Source organism: Rhinolophus hipposideros, assembly GCF_964194185.1.
Source record: "Rhinolophus hipposideros genome assembly, chromosome: 6".
Classification (NCBI taxonomy): Eukaryota; Metazoa; Chordata; class Mammalia; order Chiroptera; family Rhinolophidae; genus Rhinolophus; species Rhinolophus hipposideros.
Window position 1 is genome coordinate 64,003,815 of NC_138052.1, and position 15,103 is coordinate 64,018,917.

The 15,103-nt window shown below is 33.3% G+C and overlaps 1 protein-coding gene across 1 annotated transcript in view; it reads right to left on the bottom strand.

Annotated features, from left to right (window-relative positions):
* Window positions 1–15,103, bottom strand: part of TMEFF2 (transmembrane protein with EGF like and two follistatin like domains 2) — a 231,445-nt gene that overhangs the window by 37,807 nt on the left and 178,535 nt on the right. Inside the window, exons 6-7 of the mRNA XM_081051612.1 lie at window positions 10,442–10,590; window positions 9,656–9,715 (exon numbers count right to left, since the gene is read on the bottom strand). Coding sequence (XP_080907738.1) covers window positions 9,656–9,715; window positions 10,442–10,590 — 209 coding nt within the window. The remainder of the gene's footprint in view (window positions 1–9,655; window positions 9,716–10,441; window positions 10,591–15,103) is intronic.

A 15,103-nucleotide genomic window follows, 5' to 3' on the forward strand; every position in this document is an offset into this window, starting at 1 on the left:
CTTAGCTTGATGCTCTAAACAACTAAAGAAAATACGCCATATTCAGGCTCACTAAGTGAACTCAGTGTAACTTAGCTTCTCAGAGAATTCAACTCTAAGATGAGAATGCACTGGTCAGAGGATCCAAGTCCTCTAGGTAACTCTTCCTCATTGCAAACCAATACACAGACAGTGAATTTGCTTAATTTGAGTTCACTGCTGAGTAACAGATTACTCTTGGTGTGTTGAGGATGTATGTTTCTGAGCCTACACATCCAAGAACTTTTATCATGAATTTGGTCAATATCTATTTCTCACCCTGTCCTGTCCCAGTTGTTCATCTCCACCGAATTATCATATCGACAATATTGGTTCTCTGCCCTTTACTAAACACATCTCTCTGTCCTCAGTTTTCAACCGCACACCAGAACTCACCTGGAACTGTGCTCTATAATCAGTACATTCCCCTCTCTTCACAGACGCTTCACTGAAATTCTCATCTCTTTTCTTGCATACCGAAGCATTAACTTCCCCTGATAACACCTATCTCTTCAGCTGTGTTCTCCACCCTCCTCCCCTATATCTCAGGACTCAGAAATGGAGTTGAGCGCTGTCCTCCTTGGTCCTCATTGCTATTTTTATGTCACTGGACCACCACTTCCCTCGAGCCTTTGAACTGATTTCCAAACATTGCTGTGCCTGGACTTTGGCTCCTAAGTTAGGTTTCTCCTGATGACATTTGAGTTCAAACTAAAGTCTGAGCATTTTTCGTGTGTTCATGAGCAAACAGAAACTAAAGGGAATAAGTTATGACCCATGAAATAGGTAACAGTGTTTAGAAATGCAATTTTTCTGATAGATTTTTAGTTTCGCAGATATTTAAAAATATTTTTAGTTGATTACATTTGTACACAGTTTCAAATAATCAAGATATGAAAACTGAATTTTCAATGTTCATGATAATGTTTGGGGCATGTCAGACTAATTAACAGCAGGAGCAAATCAAAAATGCTCTGGATATTTTAGTTTTTTGAAACAGGTTGGATTCTATTTATTAGTTTTATGGAAAACAGTGTGTCTTGAAATTATACAGAGCATTTGGACATATCCTACTCTTCTTTGAGTTTCACACATTCTACCCATACTTATACTACTTTTCCTAGGACCGCAAACGACATGCTTTAGGTGAAAAAGGTAAATGAAGGTGGAAAATTATGTGACTTTCTCTAGTGATATGTATATGTTTGAGCTCAAACACCTTTTCTCTGCCTCCTATGCTTAGTAGACTTCTGTTTCCTTGATGATCAATTTTTGTTGAAAACATTTGTTCTGATTCATGCCTCTTTAAGGTGTGTGTGAGTGATGACTGACGATGTGTAAACATTAACTTTTCTGAGTGCAAATAATTTTTTACAAAAACTGAAATAAATTCTTACATATACCACATTCCTGTTACTTTTGTTTGACACCTCCCATCAGTATGGTCACTCTTTACATAGGTTTCTCTTAAGTAATGAATGTGTAGGCCCTTCAAGCATATACCCTGGGGTATAAATGACTAATTTTAAAGGTCAAATAGAAAAGAAGTATAACCAATATCAAGCAGTTCTGTCAAATGTTATGTCCTCTCATTAAAATTCTATTTGAATCTCATGGCGTAATAATTTGGTGATCATATTATTTTAAAGTGATCAAAGTATACCATATATAAAATTATATTGACTGGAAGAAAACTGAAAATTGGCCATGTGAACATTTAGACATAAATGTGCTAAAGACTTATAAATGGTAGGTGCTCAACAAATATTTCTTCAAAAATGATTTAAGTCAATTAAAGACTCTTGCAATAAGTTATTATACAGTTTATGTAGGAAAAAATAAACCTCTTATAATTGTATGAGTTCATAAATGATAATATATGTATAAAAACGCTTAAACATGTCATATGAACAGACTATATCCCATACAATCTGTTATATTTCCCATAAAATAAATATCCCATTGTCAGACCAAAAGGAAAGTAATAAAATAGCTAGCTTGCTAGTTGCTTGCTAATGCCTTACATAATGTCTTTTAACTCAAACTTCACCCCTATGAAAGTAGGCTTATCTCCATTGAATAGATGAAGAAACAGAGGCTCAGAAAGGTCAACTAATTAGCTCAAAGTTAAACAATCAGTAAAAGCATGGCCAATGTTTAAACTCAGCCCTATCTGATTTTTAGTGGGTTTAACCACGGGCTGCCACAGCTTTATGGAAGAGAAAGGTAGATAAGTAACATCTCAAGGTGAACAATTTGTTTCAGAAAGGAGCAATTTCAATAGGAAGAAGTGCACATAAATGATGTAGGATGCATTTATGAACTGGGGCATAAAACACAAAGTTTTCCAGAGTGTCTACCAGGCCCAAGGCAACTCTTCAGTAGAAAACCTTCATCTGTATTGCAAATACTATTTCTGTGTTTATCTATAACCACGAACATAACATAATAGTACAGATGACTAGCTACATGATTTTATGGAGAAAGCAATGAAAGCACAGAAGTTCAAGAGAGCAGGAAAAATTGTGAGTTAGAGTTCATAGAAAGCTTTATGAATTTTGCAGCACTCTAATGTAATCCCAGAGGGGAAAATACTTGAATTGAGACACTTTCCCTCAGAAATCTTGAGAAAATCTTGACATCTTAATTCATTGCCTGAGCTTAAATATTCTCCTAGTCTAGTGGCACTGTAATAGCCCGGGCAAACATTTTTATTTATTTCACTGTTGATGCCAATATTTGTGCTACAAGCTGCTGCCTGCATTTGCTGCTATTTATTTATTTCCTACAGATCAAATTATTGGCCTAGACATAACATGCTTTCCAGTGAAGTGCTCCTTGGGCTCGTGAGCAAATGGAAAAAGCCTCCATTTTAAATGCATATTTTTGCCACATGACTGAATTAATTCATGTTATAAATATGGTATATAATCACTTGATATTCATGTCTATGTATGTGTATAGTGGAAGAACAATCAAGGCAAATAGTAGATAAATCAAACAAGTGCCTCATTTGCATGGGTGGATGGTCAATATGTCAAAATACTGCGTCCAGTTCCGGGTCAACCACTTAGCTTCTTTTAGCCTCAATTTTATTTCCTCTAGTATTCGTAACCCTGTTTTATTGGATTGACATTAGAGCAAATCAGGGAATGTGAATGGATCTTTGTAAAACTGCAAAGAATCACATTCTCTTGTTTATGTGGGGAACTAGGAAACAGAACGGGAGAGTATTAAAACCAAATAATATAGTTCTTATAAGATGCTTGTAAGTTATAGACATAAGTTCAAAGAGAAGAGTAACTCTTTGGAGCATCTCATCATGGTGAAACATTTTTGAGTCTGGAACTCCCAAGGTGTAGAGTGAATCCCAAAGCATCTAAGAATGTTAGGTAGTGACACTTTTCCTCTGATCCCTCACTGTTCACACTTTGCTGGAATCTGGAAATAGCAATGATGGCTTACACCTTAGCTCTATCATATAGCTTTTTTGCTTAATCTCTCTGAACCTCCACTTCTCACTTGTCAAATGCATGTATCTCCCTCACATTTCTGTTGTCAAGACTGAAGGAGACTATACATGTGAAAAGCCTTTGGGAATTGCAGTGGTTTCTACAGAGAACAAGTTATTATGACAATTCACTTAAACTAGACACCCTTTCAAGATGTCAGTTTCCTCTTATTGTAGAAAAATGGGTTGATGGAATAATAATCGGATGGATATAATTTGGTTTAAATCTATATTTCTGATATCTTTCTTCCGTATTTCAGGCCTGAGATTAATATCGAAATCATTGCTTAAAGATAAGAAGATGTTTCTAAAGAGAACATAAAAATTAATACTCCCTAAATGTTACAAAAAATGATGAACAGCCACAGTGTAATGTACAATAGGTAGACATATGGCCTCCCTGCATGCCTGTACCTAGATTCAGAGGCGGGGAGAGCCTGGCTTTCTCCCAAGGATGGAGATGACGCAGGGCTCACTTTACTTATTAACAGCTAACAAAAATGGGAAATTTCTTTTCCCCAAATACATACTATAACCTAACATATTTTTTTAAATCTTTACTCAGGCTTTCTGACTGTTCTGTTACCCAGTTCCTGTTGAACCTGTAGATACATGAGGAAGATAAACTCTCCCTTACAGCCATTTCCCTCAGTATTCTGTGTTATTTTTTTCCAGTTTGGAAATACACGAAAATGCAACTCATTACTTTAGTCTGCCATATAAACACTATCATCGAGTTATACATATTTTAATGCTGTGCTCTAAAATGTTACCAAAAATTGATTTAATAAATTCCCAGCCATATGATGAGCTTCTTAGCATATTTTATAAAAATCACTGTTGAAGCTACTCCTCTATGTTTTCTGGCAATGACATAAAAAGATCTACACTAAATATTTCTTTTAGAATTTAGCACTAGAGAAACTTTGTCTTTGGCCTCTGAACTGATTATTTATTTTTATCAGACAATGGAAATCTAAGTTCCATTTTAGCAGAGACCTAGGTTGATATGTTCACTTTCGTAAAGCCTAGGGCAGTGGAATGCATATAGCAGGGACTCTGTAAATGTTTTTAGTTTCTCTTTAAATAATCTTATGAAATATATTTTAATTAGAAGCCACTGAAAACCATTTTGAAAATCGGGACAGAATGTCATAAAAATATTTTGTTTTCTATATGATAAAAGACAAAATAATTAACAGCATGGTTTTTTTTCCCTCACAACTTATGAAATTAAGTACATTTGCATTGGAAAAATATGTAGCTGTGTTTCTGAAGCATGACCAGACTCTTAGAAAAACAACACAATCAGAAAGTACACATACCAGATGAAGAAAAACAAAATAGCTGAACTTCACTTTTTTTTTCATTACAACACATGGAATATATGTTTTTTCAAGAAAATGTTGCAAATGTTAAAAGATGTAAAACATCTGCTATTTTAAAACTTTCACAAGGAAAGTTTAATATTAACAATGAAAATCCCTAAATGCCCTAGATTTGTGGTTTTATAAAATTGTGTTCTCTGAACCTTTCTGCAAGTGAAGAGAAAGACCTAAATCTAAACCCAATCTTGGAATGATGAAGGTGAGAATAACATTAAGTGGCCCGTTTAGCTTATCAGACAGGGATCTTGACACATTGCCTTGAAACAGAGATCCAAACATCTTAATTTAGGACTAATTCCTCGATTCTCATTAAAGGAGCTGGGCAGAATAGAGACCCAAATCAGACACAACCAGAAAGTAAAGCGGATTAAGATGAACCGGCAAATTCTTTGGTTTCCTGGTATGGGAAGCCATTGTGTGTTTATGAGGACCATGGAATTCACAGCTCTGCTTAATTTCCTCACAGTCTACTCCACCACACGTAGTCTTGTTTTGTAAATCAACCTCTGTGGGTCCTTACTGGAGTCTCTTTCTTTCAAATAATATTAAAAATAAGAGAGCATATTGAAGATTTAGGCTTTCTTTAAAGCATAGTTCCATATTTGTAAGCGGGAATGTGTGTTATTGTATTAATAACTTTAAAGAAGGCTCAGAGTAAAAAAATAGTGTGGCGGGGCATTGCTAAAGGTGTTTAACCTCTAGTGTTAATGACATAAGGAAAAAATGAGAGTGTTAACAGGATCGGTACTTCCCTCTGGTGGGAGAGTTCATGAAGTTTGTCTAACAAAGGAAGTGACTGTGACATTAAAGTAGCTGAGAGCACACAGCAAATTTGTAGGACAGTGAGTCACACAGTTCCTGTTTGATCTCCTTGGGGAGTTTTGAGTATGTGAAACGGAAATTAAGGAGGACATGGCATACTGAGTCTCCAGGGGGTTCCTTTTGCTTTTTCCAAAGTTTGTGTTCTAAAATTCAGAAAAATGAAAATACTTTTTTCAGGAAGCTTGGAAGTATTGAGGAACATAACTATTATTTAAATTATGTCTAAAGAAGGGTATACATTGTCTTTTAATAAGATCATCAATGAAAATAAAGACATCTAAATTAAATTCAAAAGGCATTATAAACTACGCAAACAGTGTTTAATTAGGAATTGGAAGCTTCAATTGATATCTTAGTTCCTGTCTTAAATTTGAACTTCAACAAACATGCATTTTTAAATTTTGCTTTTACCTTAAAAGTTTTTCTTTGGGATTAACTAGATAAACCTGATGTCAAACTAGAAGACCTGGAATAACACTGAGTGTCTAAATAGTTTTCATTTGCATGTATTTAAAAACAAATTCCCTTTTCTTCCCACATTCAATAATGTGGTAAGATAGAAAATACATAATGTCAATTAAAAGCATTGACATTGAAGATCAGAGATTATCTGTTTGAAACTAAACTCAAATATGAAATTTTTTTTGAAAAAATTTAACCTTCCCCCCCAAACTCTTTGAAAATGGACAGACTGATATGCAATATGGGTAATGTTGGGAGAGTGGTAAACTCCATTATTATATTTATTGGTAAAATTTTATAAATGTACATATACTTGCATATTGACACAAATCAACTTAAAGGGTTATTTGTTTCAGGGACACGATTCTCAGGGAGAAATTTGATTTTCCTGTGAATCCAATGATGGAAGTTTCAATGGAGAAAATGTTCGTAGACTATTAAAGTTTTGAAGACTCTTTTCCAAATGAATTAATTTGCAAAACAAATATAAAGTTATTTTAAGCACAGTACAAAAGATACTTCCTGAATGAAAGAGATCTTTACAAAATCTAGAAATGTTTTAGGCTATAGAAAAATTAAATGCGCCAGGTAGTGGCTTATAATACTGTCAAGATATAGTTTTTGTTTATAATGAAAATATAGAATTTAAGTTTGATTTCATTTAAAATATAAAATATGTATTATTAGCTTCAGAACTTCATTTTCTAATATTTTTTATTACTTTTAATATTTTCCTGTGGATCCGCATATTCTAAAGTGCATTCTTGGGAATACAAGCACTGTAAAACTTGCCACAAAAAATGTATTATTCATCAAATAAGTTTGATAAAAGCTATGCATTATAAAGATGTATTCATAATTATTTTATGTGATGTAATGGCATAGTAATATTGTTAAAAAAGGATTGATTTTTTTTTAGAGATGCAGGTTAAAGTATTTGTAAATGAAATAATGCAATTTCTGGCATTTATTTCCACATATTTTGAAGGTGGAAAAAGAGGATGAGGGTGGGAATACGGCTAGGTTAGCCATGGGCTGATGTTACTGAGTTTGAGTGATTAGTACATGTGAGTTCATTGTACTATCTAACCTACATTTGCATGTGTTTTGTGTTAATTAGAAATTCTCATTATACTTTTATTGACTATATTCCTTATGCTGTACTTTATATTCTTGTGACTGTTATAAATGGCAATTTGTACATCTTTATTCCCTCCCCTTTTTTATCCTACCCCCCAGACCTCTCCCATCTAGGAACCCTAAAGTGTTCTCTGTATCTATGAGTTTGTTTCCATTTTGTTTGTGCATTTATTTTAGTACTAGATTTATTGGGGTGAACACTTTGTAAGTTATCTAAATGTCTAATCATCGTTGTACACCTGCAACTAATATAATATTGTGTGTCAACTCTAATTGAAATATTTTTTTATTTTTTTTTAATTTATTAGTTTCAGGTGTACAAGACAAGGTAATACTTAGACTTTCATCATTTATATCCCTCACACTGTGACCCCCCTCCCCCCATCCACTATCCCTCCGACCTCACACTGAGCCATCACATTATATATATAAAATTATAGTTGGCATTCATTAATGTTTAGCTTCTGGTGTACAATGCCATGATCAGGCATCCACAGTATCCCTGAGGTGGTCTCCCAAATAGAACGCATGTCCATCGGATACCCAACAAAATCTTTACAACATTATTGAATACGTTCCCCAAATTAATTTTCAAAAAACCCTGAGGCCATCTTGTGGTTACCAGCTGCTTCCTAATCCCTTCACCTTTCCCCTTATCCCCAACCCCCCCCCACCCATCTAACAACTCTCGGTTTTTTCTTTGTGTCCCCAAAACTATTTCTGATTTGTTCATTCACATATTCTTTTCTTTAGATTCCACATATAAGTGAGATCATATGGTACTTGTCTTTCTCTTTCTGACTTATTTCACTTAACATAATGTTCTCTAGATCCATCCATGTTGTTGCAAATGATAAGATTTCTTTCCTCTTTATGGCTATGTAATACTCCATCTAATTGAAATATTTAAAAAAATAATAAAAAAACATAAAAAAATAAAAATTGGGACTTAATTCTAAAAAAGAAAGAAATTCTCCATAGCAAAAAGTAAAAAATATCAATAAAACAATGCATACCTCAAAAAATTTCGTAGTGCACACAACAGCTGTGAGGAGTCCTAGGTGAAAAATTCATTTATTTATCTGGGTTCTTCCCAAATGTCTTGACCATCAACTGTTCTTTTCAAGGAACACCTATTAATATCTCTCCTGGACACTCTGGAACAGCTATACATACCATAACAGAACTAATGTTTTTCCATGTATAATTGCCCATGATAATTCCAGGCATCTAGCACATGAAAAGTTTTATTTACATGTTGAAAAACATTAAGGTAAAAATGTAAAATGTAAAAGAGGAATGAATCCTGTTATTATTTCCAAATTCTCAGAGATTTGAAGTATCTATAAGTAAAACATCTGCCTAATTTTTTTTCAATTTCATCAAGATTTACTTTTTATAAAAATATACCATTAGAAATATTGTTAAAGGAAATCAATTTTAAAAAGAATAAATAGTAGTACATATTATAAAGGATAAGCAACTTTTTTGATTGCATATTAGCCATAAATCTAGTTACAAATGCTACTTAGTAGCTAAATAGAAAACTGTAAAAAAAACCTCACATATTATTATCAACTTCAATGGTTTTGTTTATACATTTTTATCCTTAATTTTGTATAAAATTTAAGAATCTGTTTAAATACCATTTGCATACCCATAAATTATTTCAAATCCTATGAAAATAATATCACATAGAAATATTTCTCAAAATAATATTCTATAATTGCTAAATAAGACTTATATTTTTACATAAACTGCTTTATAATTTTGTAGGTGTCAGAAGCTACATTCTAGTTTCTAAGCAAATTAAAGAAATTTATTATTTTAAAAATAAATTACATATTCCTTTTTAACTTTCCATCTAGAGACATCTTGTATTACTATTTATAGCTGTCCCTTCTTTCCAGCTTTTTTAGAGACTAGCAAACATTTTTATTGTTGACTTTTATGAAAATTCAATCAAGAACATTTGCATTTATTACAACATACTGCCAAAAATTGCATTAATTTCCACTGATGCCCATTAATTTGATAAATGTTTTGTCGTTTGTACCATTTGCACTGTCAAAATAAGTTAATTATACCTTACTGACATTTTTGACAATTGCTTTAACTCTGGCAAAAGAAAATAAAAATTCTTATTGCTATCAAAAAACTTCATTCCTGCCTATTGAAAGTCTGAACTGAGCAAGAGAGGATCAGCACATAACAGAAGTCTTGCGAGGTTCAACTTAGGATCAATAGTAAACAATGAATCCTTAGGACTATTCTATAGAAGTGCTCATATTTTGTAGTAGAAAATATGACGTACCTGCATAATCTGTTCTTGCGTAATGTCCATCTTCAGATTTAGTAGTTGTAGTTGTGTTATCTGTGTTAAAAATTAACAATAAAGATTGATGAATTATTTCTTAATATCTAATATCAAACTTATATTACCCTTCCAACAGTATCTTCATTGCAATTAAGGAATTTTCACAATATAGTTCTAAGCAACCTCTATACAAAGACAGATTTACAATGTCAATTTCAGTTTGAATTACAGAATGATACCAGTTTTCTAAAGTTTAGGGCAAAGAGAATGTTTATAATTATAACTAAGATAAGTCAGGTAATGAAATAACAAGTCAAAAACCAAGAGGATGTTTCTGCACAAGAAACAAAACAGAAAATTCTGGTACATCCTGCTTTTAAAAAACATACTTAAAATATTTCTACTGACTCAATACATAAAATGGTATGATTTACTTTTAATTTCAAGGTTGTGTAATAAATCCTTAGAGTCCTTGCAAAAATGATTTTGACCTTCTTTTTTCCTCTGCAAGGAGAATGTCTTCTATCTTCTGAATATTGGCTTTTGTGTTTATGGCATAGTGAAGATACAGTCCCATTATATAGAAAAAGATATGGACTGTTGCCAATAGGCCCTCAAATTCCTTTAATCTACACAAATTCTACAGTAGACTCTACTATCCTTTATAAATCAAAACTGCCTTTCAGAAATGAAATAGCTGCCAAATAAAAAGTTATCTTCACTTTTCTCTTCTTCACAAAGACTAAAAACATTCTTTGAAATGAATTTTGATATGAACATTACCTTGACATCGGCCCAACGACATGACTTCAATTTTCTCCTGTTTCTGACATGATGCTTCTTTGATCTGACATGCATTATCATAAGATTTCCCATCAGAAGCACAGAGGGGATTGAAGTTGGTTTGAGAACAGTCAATGTTGCACACACACCTAAAGGAAGAGAGAAATAAAAATATGTCACATCAATAATGTTGTTACATTATAAATAAAACACAAAGTGGAAGAATTGCTAGGTAGGCAAAGTACAAGTTGGCAAAACTAAATTGTTTTCTTCCAGGGAAGTTCCTTCGGTTTTCTACTTGAGATGAAAAGAAACACAGAATAGAAAATAATTCAAAAGACTGAACAGTGGATAAAAAATAAAAAGCGAAAACTCAGAAAATAATCATCAGTTAATCTCTGCCATTGGAACTTTTAAAACACATACATAAACTTCCGTGCTGATGCCTGCAGAATTTGAATAGGCTGAAGTATCCATGAAACTCTGCTTTACAATTTCCTTAAATGAAATCTTACAGTGTTAGTTCTTTTCTCAGGAAATTTGAATGGTGAAAGCTTGAGGAAAATGATTCAGAGGATATTTAACAGAAAGTAAATAAGGAGACTATTTGGAATGTAATCAGAAGTTAAATTTCTTCAGCATACATGCGAATGTGCATAAAGTGTGCTAAACAGGAACCTTCAGTGGTCCTTAACATTTTGGGGTGGGGGGAGGTACCAAACCCTTTGAGAATAAAATGAAAGGTATGGATCTTAAATAAACAACTCTGCATAAATAATTTCAGGGGTTTTGTGGGCCCCTAGTAGCCTCTTCAATGGCCCTTTCTCAGATATACTACTCTTTTTCTATTTCCAGTTTTAAATAATAAGTTGATTATTACTCATGATTTTAATATGTTTCTTAATATAAATAAAAATTAGGTGAATTAATGAGAGTTAGGTCACCTGAATTAGAAGAATCAGACATTTCAAAGGAAACTTTTAATGTTTTTTTCTATGCTCTTATGTTATAATTATCTGTACTTTACAATCTACTTTGTTACTCAGAATATTGTGTTGTTTTTGTGCGCATGCAAATATGTTACTGCCTTAGAATATAAACTCATTTTTTCAATTTGTATTAATAGTATATTACTTTTCTATGATTTTTCTAAATAGATTATATGATTCTCAAAATGGTGAACCACACATTTATTTCTATATATTTTCTTTAGAGCTGCGCGTGTACTATAATGATAGCAGTAATAACCAGCTTACTACATGCTGTGTTCTTAACATGCATGACTTTATTTAATCTTCTCAACAGCCATTTTGCAGGCCAATAATATTACGTAAGGTCAGAGAGCTAGTAAACCATTGAATGAAGAGCCCCATAGATGTGTTCAAGTAAAATACAATCCCTTTCCTCTTGCCATGGAATGTGTATTAGAATTCTCTGGCAAATTTTTAAATATACTGATTTATAAGCAGGTTTTGGGGCCCCAGTAAATCTGGGGGCAAAGCCGAGAATTCTGTATTCTCAAATAGTCAGCCTGGCACCAGTCTCACTTCCTGGGAATCACTGCTTAATCAGTTTGTTGATTGAGTGAGAGAGGGTTTGTCTACACACCAGTGCTTCTCAGAGTGGAGTCCTTAGACCATCTGTGTCAGAATTAGCTAGATCTCTGTTAAAAAGGCTGGCAAAAAGCAAAAATGTGCTAATGCACTTCATTTTTCTTTCTTTTTTTCTTTTTTGTAAGAGAACTGCTTTAGGATCTCTTGGTTATTTTTACTTTCACCTATTTATGAACAAATAGCTCAGATAGATGGTAACTATCTCTCAATACTTAAGTCATTGAGGAGTGGTATTCCTACTTTGGCTGTGATGATGCCATGTCACAACAGCTACTAGGATCACGACATTGCTACCTCGGCTGATTCTTGGCATTTGAAAAAAATCTGACATCAGGAGCTTCCTACAGTTTCAAAGAGCTTTTGGTCCTATTCACAGTGGATTTGGAGAAGTGACATTGTAGATCAGGCTTTTCTCTTGAACCACTTGTAGTAAATAAAGAAGAGGAGGGGACTGACATTTACCTTCAAGGCAGTTTAGGTTTTGACTGTTGTGTTAGACTCTAGGAAGTAGCTCCTTGAAACACACTGAAATAATTATCTGGTAGCAGCAGAAGAACAGAGAGAAAGATATGTTCTCAAATCTATCAGTAAATTATGTAAGATACCAAGGCCTTTGCAGGTACCTCCAAATTAAATCCAAAGAAATTCAGACATGTACACCATACATAATCCTGACCAAAAAAAAAAAAAAAAGACTGGAAGTTCAGAAGTCTTTCTGATAGCATACAAAATGGTGAAATAAGAGTAGAAATGAAAAGAGAAAATGTGGTTCAAATGAATTGGCTACATTCAATGTTTTGGTGAAAAATTCACTTAAGTGTCGAATTAAACAATTGTTCACGAATTTTTATAAGATCCTCGTTTTCCAGTTGGCTTTTTTGTTTGTTTGTTTGTTTGTTTGTTTGTTTAATATGATCTTAGTTTCACAGGTTTTCTGCTGCCAATATCTTCCCTTTCCTTTTCTAGCATTGTTCTCTCAGGACCTCTTTTGAAGGTTTATTTCCCCTTTGGAAATCCCTGACTCTTGCTGCCTCTCATCAAACCTTTAGAGAGTGGCTAGGAAAGAAGTATAGACATGTGGCATTTTTTATTTTCTTCATTTGAAAAGGAGGACCTCAATTCCTTAAGGTGAAAGTAAAGTAGTTTTGTTGGGATATAAGCTTCATGAAAGCATGGGTTATATTAATCTTTTATTCTGCTGTATACTGTCATTATATATCTCTCTTTCCTCCTCCTTTAAGGCCTTGCATACATTAAATAAATGCAAGAGTACAATGAAAATTTTTGCTTATGAATTTCACCAACCATTGGAAACTGGAAATCTCTGGAGAATATTTTTCTTTGAATAAGTGGAAAAAATTTCAACAATTGGTTAAATGACTTGAAAACTATGTCGCCCAGGGAAAGATGTAGGTTATGACTGGCTTAGCAAGGACCTACCATTCTTATGTTTATGTTACACCAACGAACTCTGATTATATGATCATGATTTACCTATTTTTTTGTACCTAAGTGTATTAAGCTTAATTAGTTAAAAAACCAGGCAAGATTTCAGGGCCATGTTCTGAAACTCTAAGTTCATCTTGACCTCTATTGGTCACGAATAAATTATTTTTGTGTTCCCTGCCCTACCTAATACCTTGCACACACTAAACTTTCAATAACTATATGGTCAATAGGAAAACAAATTAAATGAATGAATGCAGTAATATGATTTTATATTCTTAAAGAAAGGATACAATTAACATAAATGATCATCCCTATACTGCCATAAAAACAGATACAGGGGAGCTAAGTAATTTTCTTGGCAAACATTAAGTGTCCTCATTGAGATCAAATGAATATTCAATTGAATTTCAAGACAATGATAATACTGCCCTACTTAATGGTAATGCATGTCCCAGTGCTATATGCTTTATGTTATAACTCTTTTCATCCTTCTGTGTCTATGAGGTAGCTACTATTACTATCTTCATCTTACAGGTAAGAAAATTGAGGCTTGGAGAAGTCACACAAATTGTATAGAATAACCTAAATTCAATTTTAGACAATCTGATTCCAGAGCCTGTACAGTTCTACCTATTATTTAGTACAATGAAAAAAAGACAGACCCAAATTCCTACTATTAAAGGAATACTTTGGATGAATGAGAATTAAAAAGCAGTGCTATTTCTACTGTTGGACTATTTACCATGATTATATGAATTTAAGTTGCATTGACTTTTAGTTTGTCTTCTCAGACAAGTGATCTAGGCTTTTTAGTGCATTGTGATGTATCAGTGAATATTCATTTTAAGACAATCTGAACTAATATCTGGTGTTAGAATAAGTAACTAATCTGACAATTTGAGGTACAGATTGTCAAGAATATTTTATTCTTAACAACAACTCTATGTAAAGTTGGCTTCATGTAAAAACACACATTTAGACAGACACACACATACACAAAAATACACACTTCAATTGCTCTACTGAAATGATAAAATTGGAAAGTTTTAGCACTAAATCTTTCCAACTCTCTGCTTCAGAACTTTTAAAGGGTCTGGTATTATTAGAAGTTCACATTCATTATGTGTTTATAAGAGTGAATAAATCTGTGTCTGTGTGTGTTGAGAGTGGGCTCTGTGGTGGTACTTACTGCATCGTTTATATGCCTATTTTATATTTTTATTTCTAGTTTATATTTTTACTTCTGCAACCTTCTCAAGGGCATTGTATCTTTTTCACCTTTGATTTCGTGGAACCTAGGACAACGCATTGCAGGAAGTCTCCAATAAATGCTTGTTAAATTAGTAACTGAGAGAATGGCAGGATGGGTTGGTAGGAGTTAAAGAAAACAGTCATTGTTCTAGACATTAACACACAGGAGAGAGAACCAGTCACATGTTCATATAAACTTTTACCTCACAACTTTGTACTACTTGGCACATGGAATCTCTAAGGAAGGAGAAGGCCCTTGAAGAACTAAGGTTCACCTTCCTCCTTTTATTTGTGTCTACACAAAGGAAATAGAGCAGTACCCCTTACTGGTCTCAATGACATTGAGATC